Below are 15,940 nucleotides of genomic sequence, written 5' to 3' on the forward strand. Positions count from 1 at the left end.
TAAGACCAAAGTTGGGCCCTTGAAGGCAGAAATGGGTGAATTTATTATGGGGAACAAGGACATGGCAGACGAGTTGAACAGGTACTTTGGATCTGTCTTCACTACGGAAGACACAAACAATCTCCCAGATGTAATACTGGCCAGAGGACCTAGGGTAATGGAGGAACTGAAGGAAGTTCACATTAGGCAGAAAATGGTGTTGGGTAGACTGATGGGACTGAAGGCTGATAAATCCCCAGCGCCTGATGGTCTGCATCCCATGGTACTTAAGGAGGTGGCTCTGGAAATCGTGGATGCACTGGTAATCATTTTCCAATGCTGTATAGATCCAGGATCAGTTCCTGAAGATTGGAGGGTAGCTAATGTTATCCCAATTTTTAAGAAAGGAGGGAGAAAGAAAACAGGGAATTATAGACCAGTTAGCCTGACATCAGTAGTGGGAAAGATGCTGGAGTCAAATATAAAAGATGAAATAGCGGCACATTTGGATAGCAGTAACAGGACCAGTCCAAGTCAGCATGGATTTACAAAGGGGAAATCATGCTTGACTAATCTTCTGGAATTTTTTGAGGATGTAACTATGAAAATTGACAAGGGAGAGCCTGTGGATGTTGTGTACCTGGCCCTTCAGAAAGCCTTTGATAAGGTCCCATGTAGGAGATTAGTGGGCAAAATTAGAGCACATGGTATTGGGGGTAGGGTACTAAAACGGATAGAAAATTGGTTGGCAGAGAGGAAACAAAGAGTATGGATTAACGGGTCCTTTTCAGAATGGCAGGCAGTGACTAGTGGGGTACCACAAGGCTCGGTGCTGGGACCACAGCTATTTACAATATACATTAATGATTTAGATGAAGGGATTAAAAGTAAAATTAGCAAATTTGCAGATGACACAAAGCTGGGTAGTAGAGTGAAATATGAGGAGGATGTTAGGAGAATGCAGGGTGACTCGGACAGGTTGGGTGAATGGGCAGATGCAGTATAATGTAGATAAATGTGAGCTTATCCACTTTGGTGGCAAAACAGGAAGGCAGATTACTATCTGAATGGTGTCAAGTTAGGAAAAGGGGAAGTACAATGTGTTCTTGTACATCAGTCACTGAAAATCAGCATGCAGGTATGGCAGGCATTGAAGAAAGCTAATGGCATGTTGGCCTTCATAACAAGGGGAGTTGAGTATAGCAGCAAAGAGGTCCTTCTGCAGTTGTACGGGGCCCTGGTGAGACCACACCTGCAGTATTGTGTTCAGTTTTGGTCTCCAAATTTGAGGAGGAATATTCTTGCTATTGAGGGAGCGCAGCATAGGTTTACGAGGTTGATTCCTGGGATGGCGGGACTGTCATATGTTGAAAGATGGCAGCGACTGGGCTTGTATACACTGGAATTTAGAAGGATGAGAGGGGATCTGATTGAAACATATAAGATTATTAAGGGATTGGACACGCTAGAGGCAGGAAACATGTTCCTGATGTTGGGGAAGTCCAGAACCAGAGACCACAGTTTAAGAATAAGGGGTAGGCCATTTAGAACAGAGTTCAGGAAAAACTTTTTCACCCAGAGAGTTGTGGATCTATGGAATCCCCTGCCTCAGAAGGCAGTGGAGGCCAATTCTCTGGATGCTTTCAAGAAAGAGTTAGATAGAGCTCTTAAAGATAGTGGAGTCAAGGGATACGGGGAGAAGGCAGGAACAGGATACTGATTGTGGATGATCAGACATGATCACATTAAATGGCGGTGCTGGCTCGAAGGGCTGAATGGCCTACTCCTGCACCTATTGTCTATTGTCTGCTTCAGTCATCCCCTGACTCCTCAGACATTGACATCTCATACCTCTGTTTTCTTTTCTTGCTTTTTCCACTCCATTCCTCTTTCCCGCCAACCTCCATCTCTAACTCACTTCCCAAATCATCAGTTCCCCCGCCATCCTCCGTCCATTCACAATCTAGTTGTTTAGTCAACTGCCGTCCTTCCTCCACTCCCAACCACCCGATTCACCGAGTTGTCAGCAGTTCAACCTTCCAGATCAAACGACTGAGCTGTTGCATTACACCGGCTGAAGTAGGGAGGACTGGATAATTGAATTGTGCCATTCTGCTACAGCCAGAGGGTTCTCTGGAGCTGCTTCATTTATGTTTTCTCACCCCTGCTATTTACTATGCACTGGCCAGCATTGAACATAAACCCACAGTCAGGAGATGATGGTGTCACTTGGTCTGAGGAGTATTTATTATGTTGTAACCAAGTTCTGTTCTGTTTAGCTGATTCAAGATTGGCACCTAGAACAGTTCTGTTGAGTTTGTAAATATTTTGGGTAAATAAAACCTATTTTTTTCACCTTTACCTACTCTGCCAGTTTTATGCTTACCCTGGTCCTTCACAGATGTGGGGTCAGCAGTAGGAGGTGCAGGAAAGGTGTTTTGAATTTTTTTTTCAATCGAGCCAATCGAGAGCAGCAGCTGGAGTTGGGGGAGCAGTCTGAAGCTGAAGTGGAGGTAGGGCCTTCCGGGGCATTCTGGGGCCTCAGAAATAGAGAAACCCCGGGAGCCCACTATTATCGACCTGGCCAATATTCTTCACACGTATATGGGGCAGCAGCAGGTACGAGATGCCCAGTTGGTGAGGCCAAGAGCAGCGATTTAAAGCACTGCAGCCCCAGTTCAATCTGCTCCAGTCAGAGGTGCTGGCCCACACCCCTCCAACATTTGATCAACCTTCTGGTAAGACAGATACTGTGGGGGCAGATGTTGTGGGTTCAGACACAGGCCCCCCTCCTGCCCAGGTAAACTTTGGGGTCTCCCATGAGGATGGCTCTACAGCAGTACACTTGAGATCTACTCAGGAGCCAAAGCTTCAGCAGCTGACTGCTACTGATGATATTGAACATTTTCTTGTCACTTTTGAGAGAATAGCAACAGCATGCAGATGGCCAATTGGAGATTGGGCCTTTAGGCTCATTCCATTATTGACAGGCAAAGCTAGGAATGCCTATGTTCATATGGACATTGATGATGCTGCAGACTATGAGGAAGTTAGAAGGGCTATTACAAAAAAATGATATAGATCCAGAAACCTACAGACAGAGATATCGCAGCCTTGAGATTGAACCAGATGAAGGCCCAAAAGAACTATATGTCAGGTGAAAGGTGTTTTATGGGAAGTGGGTTCACCTGAAGAGGAAGACAGTGAATGAAATTGGAGAAGTTACTGTCCTGGAACAATATCTGAGAATGCTTTCCCCTGAGTTACAGGTCTGGATTAAGGAGCACAACCCTGCAACGGCCGTAGAAGCAGCTGGCCGAGCTGATGTGTTTGTTGCTGCCCGACGGAAGAAGCAGCCGTGGAGCTTCACTGCCTGGAAGTTAACTAAGGATCACAAATGGCCAGGTGTCTCCCGGTCAGTACAAAGGGTGGATTCAGTGGGGGGTAAGGCTCCTGTAAAGGTGAAATCTACAGAGGTTAACTCATTTTCTAGATCTTCCAAGAGACTTATTGGTTACATGTGTGGTGTAGAGGGGCACACTAAATTTGTCTGCCCCAATAATTCTCTGAAACCAATCCAGGTGTGCTACGTGCCCAGAGGTGATCTGAAGTCAAAGAGGGAGCCACGACAATCGCAGAGAGAGATCATGGTGGAGGTGAATGGCTGTGACTTAAAGGCACTTATTGACAGTGGCAGTGACCAGACCCTTGTTCATAGACAGTTCATTCCTCCTCATAGTGCGTGTATGACTGAGACTGTGCCCATCTGTTGTGTACACGGAGATGACAAGCTTTATCCCACAGCAGGTGTTCATATCAAAGTGCAAGGCCAGAATTATCTCCTGAACGTAGGGGTTGCTGATCATCTCCCCTTTCCGGTGGTGCTGGGTCAGGATTTGCCTGTTCGTCTTGATCTTTTACGTCCAGGTCAGGTCTGTAAAGTTGCACTTACCTGGGCAAAAGCCAAGGACATCAAACAATCTACCCAACCTCTCAGTGAACTTCCTTTTTATAATGTTGAAATTGAAACTAAACCTGGAAGGGATGGTAAACGTCTTCACCACACATGTAACCAATAAGTCTCTTGAAAGATCTAGAAAATGAGTTAACCTTTGTAGATTTCTCCTTTACAGGAGCCTTACCCCCGGCTGAATCCACTCTTTGTACTGACCGGGAGACACCTGGCCATTTGTGATCCTTAGTTAACTTCCAGGCAGTGAAGCTCCACGGCTGCTTCTTCCGTCTGGCAGCAACAAACACATCAGCTCGGCCAGCTGCTTCTACGCCGTTGCAGGGTTGTGCTCCTTAATCCAGACCTGTAGCTCAGGGGAAAGCATTCTCAGATATTGTTCCAGGGCAGTAACTTCTCCAATTTCATTCACTGTCTTCCCCTTCAGGTCAACCCGCTTCCTATAAAGCTTCTTTAACCTGACATATAGTTCTTTTGGGCCTTCATCTGGTTCAACCTCAAGGCTGAAAATCTCCGTCTGTAGGTTTCTGGATCTATATCATTTTTTTGTAATAGCCCTTCTAACTTCCTCATAGTCTGCAGCATCATCAATGTCCATATGAACATAGGCATTCCTAGCTTTGCCTGTCAATAATGGAATGAGCCTAAAGGCCCAATCTCCAATTGGCCATCTGCATGCTGTTGCTATTCTCTCAAAAGTGACAAGAAAATGTTCAATATCATCAGTAGCAGTCAGCTGCTGAAGCTTTGGCTCCTGAGTAGATCTCAAGTGTACTGCTGTAGAGCCATCCTCATTGGAGACCCCAAAGTTTACCTGGGCAGGAGGGGGGCCTGTGTCTGAACCCACAACATCTGCCCCCACAGTATCTGTCTTACCAGAAGGTTGATCAAATGTTGGAGGGGTGTGGGCTTGCACCTCTGACTGGAGCAGATTGAACTGGGGCTGCAGTGCTTTAAATCGCTGCTCTTGGCCTCACCAACTGGGCATCTCGTACCTGCTGCTGCCCCATATACGTGTGAAGAATATTGGCCAGGTCGATAATAGTGGGCTCCCGGGGTTTCTCTATTTCTGAGGACCTGGCCCCACCTTCTGCTTCAGCTTCAGACTGCTCCCCAACTCCAGCTGCTGCTCTCGATCGGTCGGTGTTTTCCCTCCTCCTACTGCTTTCTTCATGTTGGAAAAAAAATTCAAAACACCTTTCCTGCACCTCCTACTGCTGACCCCACCTCTGCCACATCTGTGAAGGACCAGGGTAAGCATAAAACTGGCAGAGTAGGTAAAGGTGAAAAAAAAGGGGTTTTATTTACCCAAAATATCTACAAACTCAACAGAACAGTCCCAGAGTCCAAACATGAATCAGCTGAACAGAACAGAACTTGGTTACAACATAATAAATACTCCTCAAACCAAGTGACACCATCATCTCCTGACTGCGGGTTTATATTCGATGCTGGCCAGTCCATAGTAAATTGCTGAGGAGGGAAAACATTCCTCTCCTTAAAAAGATACGGCATAAATGACGCAGCTCCAGAGAACCCTCTGGCTGTAGCAGAATGGCACAATCCAGTTATCCAGCCCCCTCTACTCAGGCTGGTGAAATGTAACAGCTCAGGCATTTGCCAGATTATCAGGAGGATGGGCGGCTACAGGACACTTAATATGTTATACTTAACACTCGGCCCATCGACACTGCTACACAAATTCCATCATGGCTGATTTGTTATCCCCCTCAAACCCAGTCTCTGGTCTTCTCCATAATATTTGACACCCTAAGCAAGAAGCTATTAAATATACCCAATGACACCCTCCACAACCGTCTGTGGTAATGAATTACACAGATTCACCACCCTCTGGCTAAAGAAATGCCTCCTCGTCTTCATTCTACATGGACATCCGTCTGTTCAGAGGCTGTTCCCTCTGGCCCTCGACATACACACTATAGGAAACATCATCTCCACATCGTCCCAGTAAAGGCTTTCAAAGTTCGATATGTTTCAATGAGATTCCACCTCATGCTTGTAAATTCCAGTGAGTTGGCCCAGAGCATCAAACACTCCTCATATGCGCAAATCCGCATGGAACTATTTCCAACTCACTCTGTGATCTCTTGCTCCGCAGACATGTCCCAACAGGCCCAGCTCACTTTCAAAACTGATTTATGATCTTCTATTGCCTCAAAACTGTTCCACTGTTAACCATTGGTTTGTCCTTAGATGCCCCACAGAATTTCTCAGTCACTTCTACCAACAGCGTGAACAATTCCTGGGTGAACATGAAGGAAGGGATTCCTACATCGATCCTCTGATCCGTCTAGAGTTTCCCAGCACTGAACCTGAGGTGGAGACATCTCGGGGTCACACTGAACACAACAAGTTCCAGCAACAAGCTGTGGCTGGTGTTTGGAGAGGGAAATAGCCCTCACCGTGGAATGTGAGTGGGTGGTCTTAGGCCAAGAGTTCCCTCTAAATCTATCTATTTGTTTATTGAGATACAGTACTGAAAAGCCCCCTCCAGGTCTTCGAGCCACACCGCCCCGCAATTCCCCAGTTTAATCCTAGCCTAATCACAGGGAAATTTACAATGAGCATTAACCTACTGAGCGGGACGTCGCTGTAGGGGCATCAACAACTAGTCCCGAGTGTGAATCCGGCCAGCTCCTTGCATGCTTTCCATCCGTCCATGTTGGTTTGAGCAAACATATGCTACGGAAATGGAAAATTGTGCTGCCTGATGCGCCTCAAGGCAAGAACTGACCTTGATATCCCACAAATCCAACCTCCCTCACCCACCTATATCTCCGGTGCTCACATCGCCATGCTGAGTTTATGGTGAGTTGTTGTTCTGAAGCTTTGGAGAAGTTGTGAGAATGGAGAAAGTTCCTTCTTCTTGTGGGCATCCTGGCTTGTGGGTCCGTTTAATTTACCATTTCCTAAACTGGTGTTGTTGTGGACAGTGAATAATGTTGCCAAAAGATTAGGCGGGATAGAGATCAGTTGCAGATGGGGCAGAGAAGTGGCAGATGGAGATTAATTGAAGTAAGTGTGAGGTGTTGCAGTTTGGAAAATCAGGTGTAAAGTGACAGGAACAGTCAATGGCAGAACGCTGAACAATGCTGATGATCAGAGGAATCTGGGGATCTGAGTGCATAGCTCCCAACAGTTTGATAGGCTGGGAAAGAAGGTGTAAGGCATGTTTGCCTTTATAAGTTCTGGAGTTGAGAAGTTATGTTAAAGGTGAATAAAGTTTCAGTTAGACCCCATGTGAACTATTGCATTCAGTTCTGTTCACCGCATTATGGGAAGGGTGGAGTGGCTTTGGAGAGGGTGAAGAAGAGGATGCTGTCTGGATGACAGAGCAGGTGTGATATGGAAAGGTTGGACATACAGATTGTTTTCTCCAGACACTGAGAGAGATTTCAGAGCAAATATAGACAGTCGGTATCTTTTACCCGGGGTTGTAATGTTCAACATTGGAGTCCATGCATGAAGGCGAGAAGGCGTAAATGTAAAAAGGATTCGCGGGACGAGTTTGCTTTTTATACAGCGAGCTGAGGAAGCCTGTAATGATCTGTCAAGTGTGGAGGTGAAGGTAGAGGTGTTTCAAAGGCACTAAGGTTGGCATATGAATGTGTAAGGAATGGAGGGATATGGACATGTTGTAGGCAGAATAGGTTATCTTAGTTTTAGATTTGGTTTCTAGAATAATTCTCTCACCATAACATCATGAGTCACAGGGGCTGTTCCTGAGCTGTACTTTTCCACATTCTGTGTACATTGGAACACATTGCAAAGGTGGAATGGAATTGACTGCAGAAATCTTTCAGGTGGTTGACACGTGGAATCTTGTTCTACCCCATGTGTTCTCATGTTTACCTCTTTATTTGTCTTTATTAGATGCCCCACAGAATCTCTCAATCACTTCTCCCAACAATGTGAACAATTCCTGGGTGAATATGAAAGATGCATTGCTACATCTCTAAGTACAAATGCAAAGTCAATGGACTATTTATCCTTCGATACACAATACACACTCAGTGGCCACACTATTAAGTACCTGTACACCTCCTCGTTTATGCAAATATTTAATCAACAAATCATGTGGCAGCAACTCAATGCATAAAAGCATGCAGACATGGTTAAGAGATTCTGTTGTTGATCAGACCAAACACTGGAATGGGGAGGGAATATGATCTATGTGACTTTAACCATGGAGTGATCATTGGTGCCAGACAGGGTGGTTTGAGTATAAAGTTCAAAGTAAATTTTATTATCAGAGTACATACACGTCACCACATACAACCCTAAGATTCTTTCTCTGCAGGCAGACTTAGGAAATCTGTAGAACAGTAATTGTAAATTGTAAAGATCAGGAACTGTTAACTGTAAATAAACTGTGGAAATGCAGATATTAAACAATCTTCATAAATAACGAGCATGAAATAGCGATATACAGAGTACTTAAATGGGTGTAACTATCCGCTTCTGTTCAAGAGCCTGATGATTACAGAAACTGCTGATCGTGTGGAGTTTTCACGCACAATAGACTTTAGAGTTTACAGAGAATGGTATGAAAAACAAACACAATAAAACCCAGTGAGTGGCAGTTCTGTGGGCAAAGCACTTTGTTAATGGGAAAGGTCAGAGGAGAAAAGCCAGACTGGTTCAATCTGACAGGAAGGCGACAGTAACTCAAACAATCACACGTTACAGCAGTGATATGCAGAAGAGCATCTCTGAATGTGGAGGAGGGGGATCCAACGCATCAAAATGGAGACAGCCTCAGTTTACAGAGAATGGAAAGGGGTTAACAGAGGACAGCTGATGCTTCAGAATAACACTGGACCATTACAATATATCAGTGCTACCAACATCTCCTGCCTGTTTCTTCCCAGATAAGCCTGAGATTTCTCGGGACTCAGGATGCACTCGGACTCCCGAGGTCATCACATGTGTGTGTGCGGCCAGATCAAACCCACCCGGAGAGCTCACCTGGCATCTCCCCCTCGCCAACCTCAGCGGGAACCAGACACACGGTCGTTTCCAGACGTGGCAGTTGGCAGACGGGCAACTGGTGACTGGCTGGTTGACCTTGGGTGTGGGCGAGGAAGAGGAGGATGTGACTGCTTTCTGTATAGTCCAAAACCAACATGGAGAGGTCATGTTCGCAGTTTTCCTGTGGATGACAGGTGAGGATATCTCTGAGAAATATTCTCCATTCTGTGAAGTGCAGCCCTTCCTCAACAATTCCCTCCATCCCCCACTTAGCTCCATGTGAGCAAAGTCCACCTTCACTTCCGGCGGGAGGGGGAAGATCGCACAGACAGAGGGGAATTTACGCCAGCATCCCAAGCCCACTAATGGTCATCATCACATTGCTAGTCATGGGATCTTGCTGTGTACAGACTGCTACCCTGCTTCCCTTGGGATCAGATCCCAAGCTGAGGAACACATTGGGATGGTGAAATGGGAATCACACTGTTCACTCTCCTTTAAGACCCCACTGCCTTTATCCAAGAATTTAGGTTTTTCTCTCAATGTGCTGAGGACAAAGCCCAAGTAAAATTGGGAAGGAACACATGGATCTCTGTCTCCTACAAAATGTTGGCAATGAAAAGCCGAATGTCCTGGATATTACATTAGAATCAGAATCAGAATCAGGTCCAGCATCACCGGCATATGCCATGAAATATGTTGTTTTGTGGCAGATCTGAATGGCAATATACAATACAATATCTATAAATTACAATAAGAAATATATATACAGTGCCTGTAAACAGTATTCAGCCCTCCTGGAAGTTTTCATATTTTATTGTTTTACAACATTGAATCACAGTGGATTTAATTTCACTTGTTGGACACTGATCAACAAAAAAGGTTCTTTCGTGTCAAAGTGAAAATGGATCTCTACAAAGTGATCTAAATTAATTACAAATATTAAACACAAAATAATTGATTGCATAAGTATTCACCCTCTTCGTCAGTATTTAGTAGATGCACCTTTGGCAGCAATTACAGCCTTGAGTCTGTGTGAAAAGGTTTCTTTCAGCTTTACACGACTGGACACTGCGATTCTTTGCTATTCTACTTTACAAAACTTCTCAAGCTCTCTCAGATTTCATGGGGTGGTGACTGAACATCCCTTTTCTTGTCCAGCCAAAAACTCTCAAGTGGCTTGAGGTCTGGACTCTGACTTGGCAACTCCTGGACATTACATTTGTTGTTTTTAAGCCATTGTGTAGCTTCGGCTTTATGCTTGGGGTCATTGTCTTGCTGGAAAACAAATTTTCTTCCAAGTGTTAGTTCACCTCCCGCTTCCCTTTCTTCCATGGTCTATTTCAGATTTCCCCTTCTCCAGCCCTTTATCTCTTTCACCAATCAACTTCACAGCTCTCTCCCACCTCTTCCCCCTCTCCAGGTTTCACCTTTCACCTTGTACTTCTTCCTCCCCTCCTCCCCCCACCTTCTTATCCCGACTTCTGCCATTTCTTTCCCGTCCGGATGAAGGCCTGAAACATCAACTGTTTACTCTTTTCCATTGATGCTGATTAGACCGCACCTGAGTGTTGTGTTCAGTTCTGTGCACCTCATGATAGGAAAGATGTGCAAGCTTCCGAGAGCATGCAGAGAAGATTTACCAGGATGCTGCCTAGATTAAAGAGCGTGTTTTATGAAGGTAGGTTGAGCAAGCTGGGGCTTTTTTCACTTTGGAGTGAAGAGAGGAGAGGTGACTTGACAGAGGTATATAAGATGACAAGAGGTATAGATTTCAGAGGCAGCCAGTTCCTTTTTCCCAGTACAGAAATGGTTACTATGAGGGAACCTAAATTGAAGTTGTTTGGAGGAATATTTAGGGCAGATGTCAGAGGTAGGTTGAGTGGGAATGGTGGGTATGTGAGACACACTATCAGGGGTGGAGGTCGAGACAGATACATCAGAGACATTTAAGAAACTCTTCAATAAGCAAATGGAGAAAGAAAAAACAGAGGGTTCTGTAGGGGAGAAAAGTTAGATTGATCCTGGAATGAGTTAATGGGCCAGCACAACACAATACAGGGTTTTCAATCTGTGATGTTGTGCTGGCCCTTTATATTCTTCACTGACCCTTTCATCTTGAGCTTCTGCTTTATCGCTAACCCCTTCATAGCCCAGTGCATCCCCATCACTGAACGTTCCACAGTGCACCATTTCCCCTCAAACATGGGGCTCCCTCAGTATTTGCTCTCCCACAATGGGCCATTCCTTCAGTTCTGCCCCAAAATATGCCCCACAACCGATGCAGACCTCCCTCAGATCTGTTGATGCCCACCTTGCAGTGAAGATGGATTTGAACTAATTAGTGGTTGAGGGATAATTGTTAACTCCATCTGTCTCAGGGGCAAACATCCAACATCCTGCTTTACAAACACATTCTGTGGGATATCTGAGATGGCTTGGTGGAATCGAGCCTTTCACAATCCTTCCTCACCCCATCAAAGTTCCTGTAGCCATCAGTGACCATCACAGTAATCACGTCCTGGTTGCCACTCAGTACCTGAGGAATGAGTACTGACGACAGCGTGCCTGAGATTGATAACAATAATTCTCTTTGTTCTTTGTATCCCAGCTGAGGGAGAGTCATGCAAGATTCCAATCATCTCATTGGCTGTGAGAGGGGTTCTCGTTCTTCTTGCATCAGTGGCTGTGATTTGGTTAGTTAAATCCTACTGGAAAACTGACAAGTGAGTATTGGGAAACCTCCCAAAAATTTCTGAAACCTCCTTTCTCTGTAACGCCCTCTGGTCCCAACACACCTCTCCCATCTCTGTTATCCTCTCCAGCTCCTGCACTCCTCCCCGTCTAAGTCATCCCCTCCACAACTACACCCTCTCACCTGGACCCCAGCCTCTCTCATTGCACCATGTCCCAGTTAAATGTTGTCCTCAAATCTGTCCCTAGTCCAACAGACAATGCAGAACGGCCTGGCCAAAGGATTTGTATGAAATGGTCTCGTACAGCAGCAGGAAATGAGATGAAAGAACCAGTGCAAACTCCACAATAATCCAGGTAAGAACTGTCTCCTTAAAAACAGACAGCTGCTCCAGATGATCAGTATTCCCTCAGCACTGACGGTGTGGCACTCCCTCTGTGCTGCCCTCTGAACAGTGCGGCCCCTCTGATAGAGCAGTGCACTGTCAGTCCTGCCCTGGCCAATCTAAATACATTTTCTGCACAAGGGTACGGGTGAGTGTGAATCCAGAAAGCCGGCTCTGAGCGAGGGAAGCAAACACCCCACTGAGTCCCACATCGACCACACACAATTCAGCCCCACACCTGATCAATAACCAGTGGCCTCAGGTGCAGAGGGAATACTCTATGTGGCAGTGCTTGGCCTGCTGGGCTCAGTGTGCTCCCACCAGTGATGGTGTCCCTTCACTCAATGCCGGACTGAGCGATGAGGGGGTCCGAGTGAGGAGAGAAAGGGGAAGTGATTCAAGGAGGAGTGATTTGGGGTCTAAAGGGGTCTGTCGACATGTGTTGGGGAGAGGGTAGTGATCCAAGTGGGGAGGGGATGTCAGAGGAGGGAAGAGGTGTCAGAGTGGATATGGAGTGTCGGAGTATGATGGGAGAGGGAAGGAGAGGTAGGGATGTAAGAGTGGGGAGAAGGGAAGGGAATGGTGGTGGAAGAAGGGGTTCCAAGCAGAGAGGGAGGTTTGAAGAGAGAGTGAAGGGTCTTTTTGTGTGGGGAGTGGTCTGTTGCTGAGGGAGTGGGAGGAAGTAACACAGTAGGAAGTAGAGGGGGGATTTGGGGAGTGGAGAGGGTGTAAGGGGAAGTGAGGAGTGTGTAGTGGTGCAAAGATTTCTTTGAACTCTGAGAGGTGGTCGTATGTCTCCCATTTCACAGTGTGGCCCTCTCCGTGATGTCAGAACAACAATCTTACAGCCTCAGCAAGTCCAAGGAACTGACTGTGAACTTCAGGAAGGGGAAGTCGGGAGAACACACTCCAGTCCTCATCCTGGGGTCAGCTGTGGAAAGGCTGAGCAGCTTCAAGTTCCTGGGCATCAACATCTCAGAGGATCTATTCTATTTGCCTTCTCCCTTCCCCTAATGGTTCCCATTATCACCTTTATTACTGATCAGATTCCAGCACCAGTGGAGAGAGTCTTGAACGTTGTAGCTACTCTCATGTAGTCTTGCAGAGAGTATTCAATTGCCCTCCTGTGTCCGGTTGACAGTGGCTTTGGGATCAGGAAGTGAGCAACTCACCACAGGGTAACAGTCCCAGACCAACCCCACCATATGTGGATGGTCGAGATGAGTGTCTGGTGATCACCCCCAGAATGTTCAGGGTACGGTAAGCGATGATGACCTCACCTTGAACATCCTGAGGGGCGTTGAATGTGGGGCCATCACTGAGGTAAGGGGTAGCAGGTCAGACTCTCTCTGGTTGTAGGTGGTTATTTCCTGGCATCACTTTGGACAAATGCCACTTGTCACCTGACAGTTTTGGGGAACACTCGGGTGCCTTCCCTGTCCCGAATGGGGTTCAGCATCTAGGATGCTTGGAGCTCAACTCATCTCTCTATAGACTGATGGGGTGAGTTCTAATCCACCTTCAGATTCTCCTGAATGGGCCTTTTGTACAAAGAACTCTTGATCTCCGAATGTTCCTCGCCATGGCCCTTCACTTTATTGTCTGCTTGCACTGCACTTTCTCAGCAGCTGTAGCATTTATTCTGCATTCTGTAATTGTTTTTTCTTTAATACTACCTTGATGTTCTGATGTATGGAATGATGTGAATGGCTGGCATGTAAACAAAGTTTTTCACTGTATCCTTGTACAATAATAAACCAGATACCAATTACAATCACAGTGCCATCGTGAAATTAGTAACCAGAATTTCAGTGCTCTCCTTCACGTCACTGACATAAACTGTAAAAAAATAACATTTATTATTCACTCAGAGGAAGTGAGCTTCACAGGCCGAAATGGAATTTAATCCTCCAGTCCTACTTGTCATTGAGAATGTGGTTGTCAGCTGCCTTCCCCCCACCCCAGGGGATTGACGGTAGAGGATTCCATGACAGAAATTCTTCCTCCTCGTCATTGTTCAAAAGGACGTCCTTCTATTCCGAGGCTGAGCCCTCTGATCCTAGACTCTCCCACTATTGCAAACATCATCTGCATGTCCACTCTCTCTCCCTTGGCCTTGTATGATTCTGAGCAGTGGAGGACTCCAGTGTAACCAGGGCCCCTAATACCACACTTGATCAAATGTGGTTGTGATGATGAGGATAGAGAATGCCACCTCACCCTGGGAGTTTGGTTCTCTTGTCTGTGTTTGGATCCCAGCTGTGGTGAAGTCTGGGGAGGAAGTGGCTTTAGTGGAACAACTTCTATGATCAGATTGTTGCCAAACAACTGGCCGGGTTAGATGTGTGTCCTGTTCAATGTGGATAGGATCTACTCAGGCAGTTTGTTGTATGGTTCCCAGTGATGTAGCTGCACTGGAACAGTCTGGCTAAGGAGGTGGCAGGCTCTGGATCACAGGGCATCAGTACCATTGCCAGAATGTCATCAGGAACTATAGTCTTTCCTGTACCCAATGCCAAATTATATTGCTATTGTGGAATCAACCAAACTGACAGAAGACTGGTATCTATTGGGCTGGGGACCACTGCTGAAGGATGAAGAGGTTGTCTGCTCAGGTCTGCTGTGTACAGACATGGTCACTTGCTCAGCCGCTCTGGCTGAAGTTTGCTGCAAATGTTTTAGTTTCTGCTTTGGCTCTGATGTGAAAATCCGAGGCTGCAGCACTGCCCTTTGTGGCACACCATTCATCACATCCTCCTCACCAGATTATTTAGTCCTTCCCTTTCTCCCCATCAGCCAGCCCACCTTGACTTTCTGAGTTATCTTCTGCACCTCTTTATCTCCTGCAATAACCTTTGATGCCTCATCACAGGAAATCAAAGCTGTGTTGGGACATTTGTGGCAAAATTTGAGACAGGGTAGCTGTCGAACTCTGCCCAGAGATAATAACACTGAGCAAAGTGATGCAGAAAGGAACAGGTGCTCAAGATCCACTCCCTTGGAAGTGATCTACCTGGCTTCTGAACCCACAGCCAGATCAATGCAACTCACCCATTTTTCCTCACCAATACAGCCACACCCACTCCCCTTGAATGGGACTGGACAGGGTGCACCAGGTAAGCCAAGGTGCCCCTGGGCAACCTCAGACATTACCCATATGCCTTGTGACATTTCTGAACACACAAGAGTGGTCTGTCCATCAATAAGCAATTGCAAACTCTCAGCAAGAGGCAACATCTCTCAATGCCGTGATTAATCACACACCAATAGGCACGTTTACATGGAGTGCTGCCAAAAGAAACCAACATTCATAATCAAAGACACCCTGCCATCCAGGATACATAAAAATATTGACTTTGACTTTGGCATTAAGGGCATCACACTGTGCCCAAAACGCCACATAAATTGGCCCGGCTGTGGCTGAGAGAGAAAATGCATAGTCGTTGGACTGAAGCATGTGTTCTGCTTCACTGAGCACATTTCAACAGAAGTTGTCCCAGGTGGGAGTGTGCTCAGGCAGTGTGACATGTTGACATTAGAAACATGGACACAGGGAGTGAATCGTCAAGGAGAGGAAGGAAATCCAATAGAAGCAAACAGTTCAGAGATGTAAAACTGATAGACCTTTAATCCCACTCTTAATAAATGTAACATTAGACAAATCCTCTGTGGAACATGCACTCAGTGATTACTTTATTAGGGAGATCCAATCATCTGACAGCAACTTCATGCTTAAAAGCATCCAGACATGGCCAAGAGGTTCATACCAAACATCAGAGTGGTGAAGAAATGTGATCTAAGTGACTGACTGTGGAATAATTGTTGGTGCCAGACAGGGTGGTTTGAGTATCTCAGACCCTGCTGATCTCCTGGGATTTTCATGTACAACGGTCTCTCGAGTTTACAGCGTGTGGTGTGA

The 15,940-nt window shown here is 46.1% G+C and overlaps 1 protein-coding gene across 1 annotated transcript in view; it reads left to right on the forward strand.

Annotated features, from left to right (window-relative positions):
• The window catches only part of LOC140736629 (myeloid cell surface antigen CD33-like), a 37,927-nt gene extending 24,186 nt beyond the window's left edge, over positions 1-13,741 (forward strand). The window contains exons 5-8 of the mRNA XM_073062460.1: positions 8,842-9,135; positions 11,553-11,667; positions 11,885-11,992; positions 12,831-13,741. Of these exons, the coding sequence (XP_072918561.1) occupies positions 8,842-9,135; positions 11,553-11,667; positions 11,885-11,987 (512 nt within the window). The 3' untranslated portion in view covers positions 11,988-11,992; positions 12,831-13,741. The remainder of the gene's footprint in view (positions 1-8,841; positions 9,136-11,552; positions 11,668-11,884; positions 11,993-12,830) is intronic.
• Positions 13,742-15,940: the final 2,199 nt, after the last annotated feature.

This window comes from Hemitrygon akajei, chromosome 1 (assembly GCF_048418815.1).
Source record: "Hemitrygon akajei chromosome 1, sHemAka1.3, whole genome shotgun sequence".
Lineage (NCBI taxonomy): Eukaryota > Metazoa > Chordata > Chondrichthyes > Myliobatiformes > Dasyatidae > Hemitrygon > Hemitrygon akajei.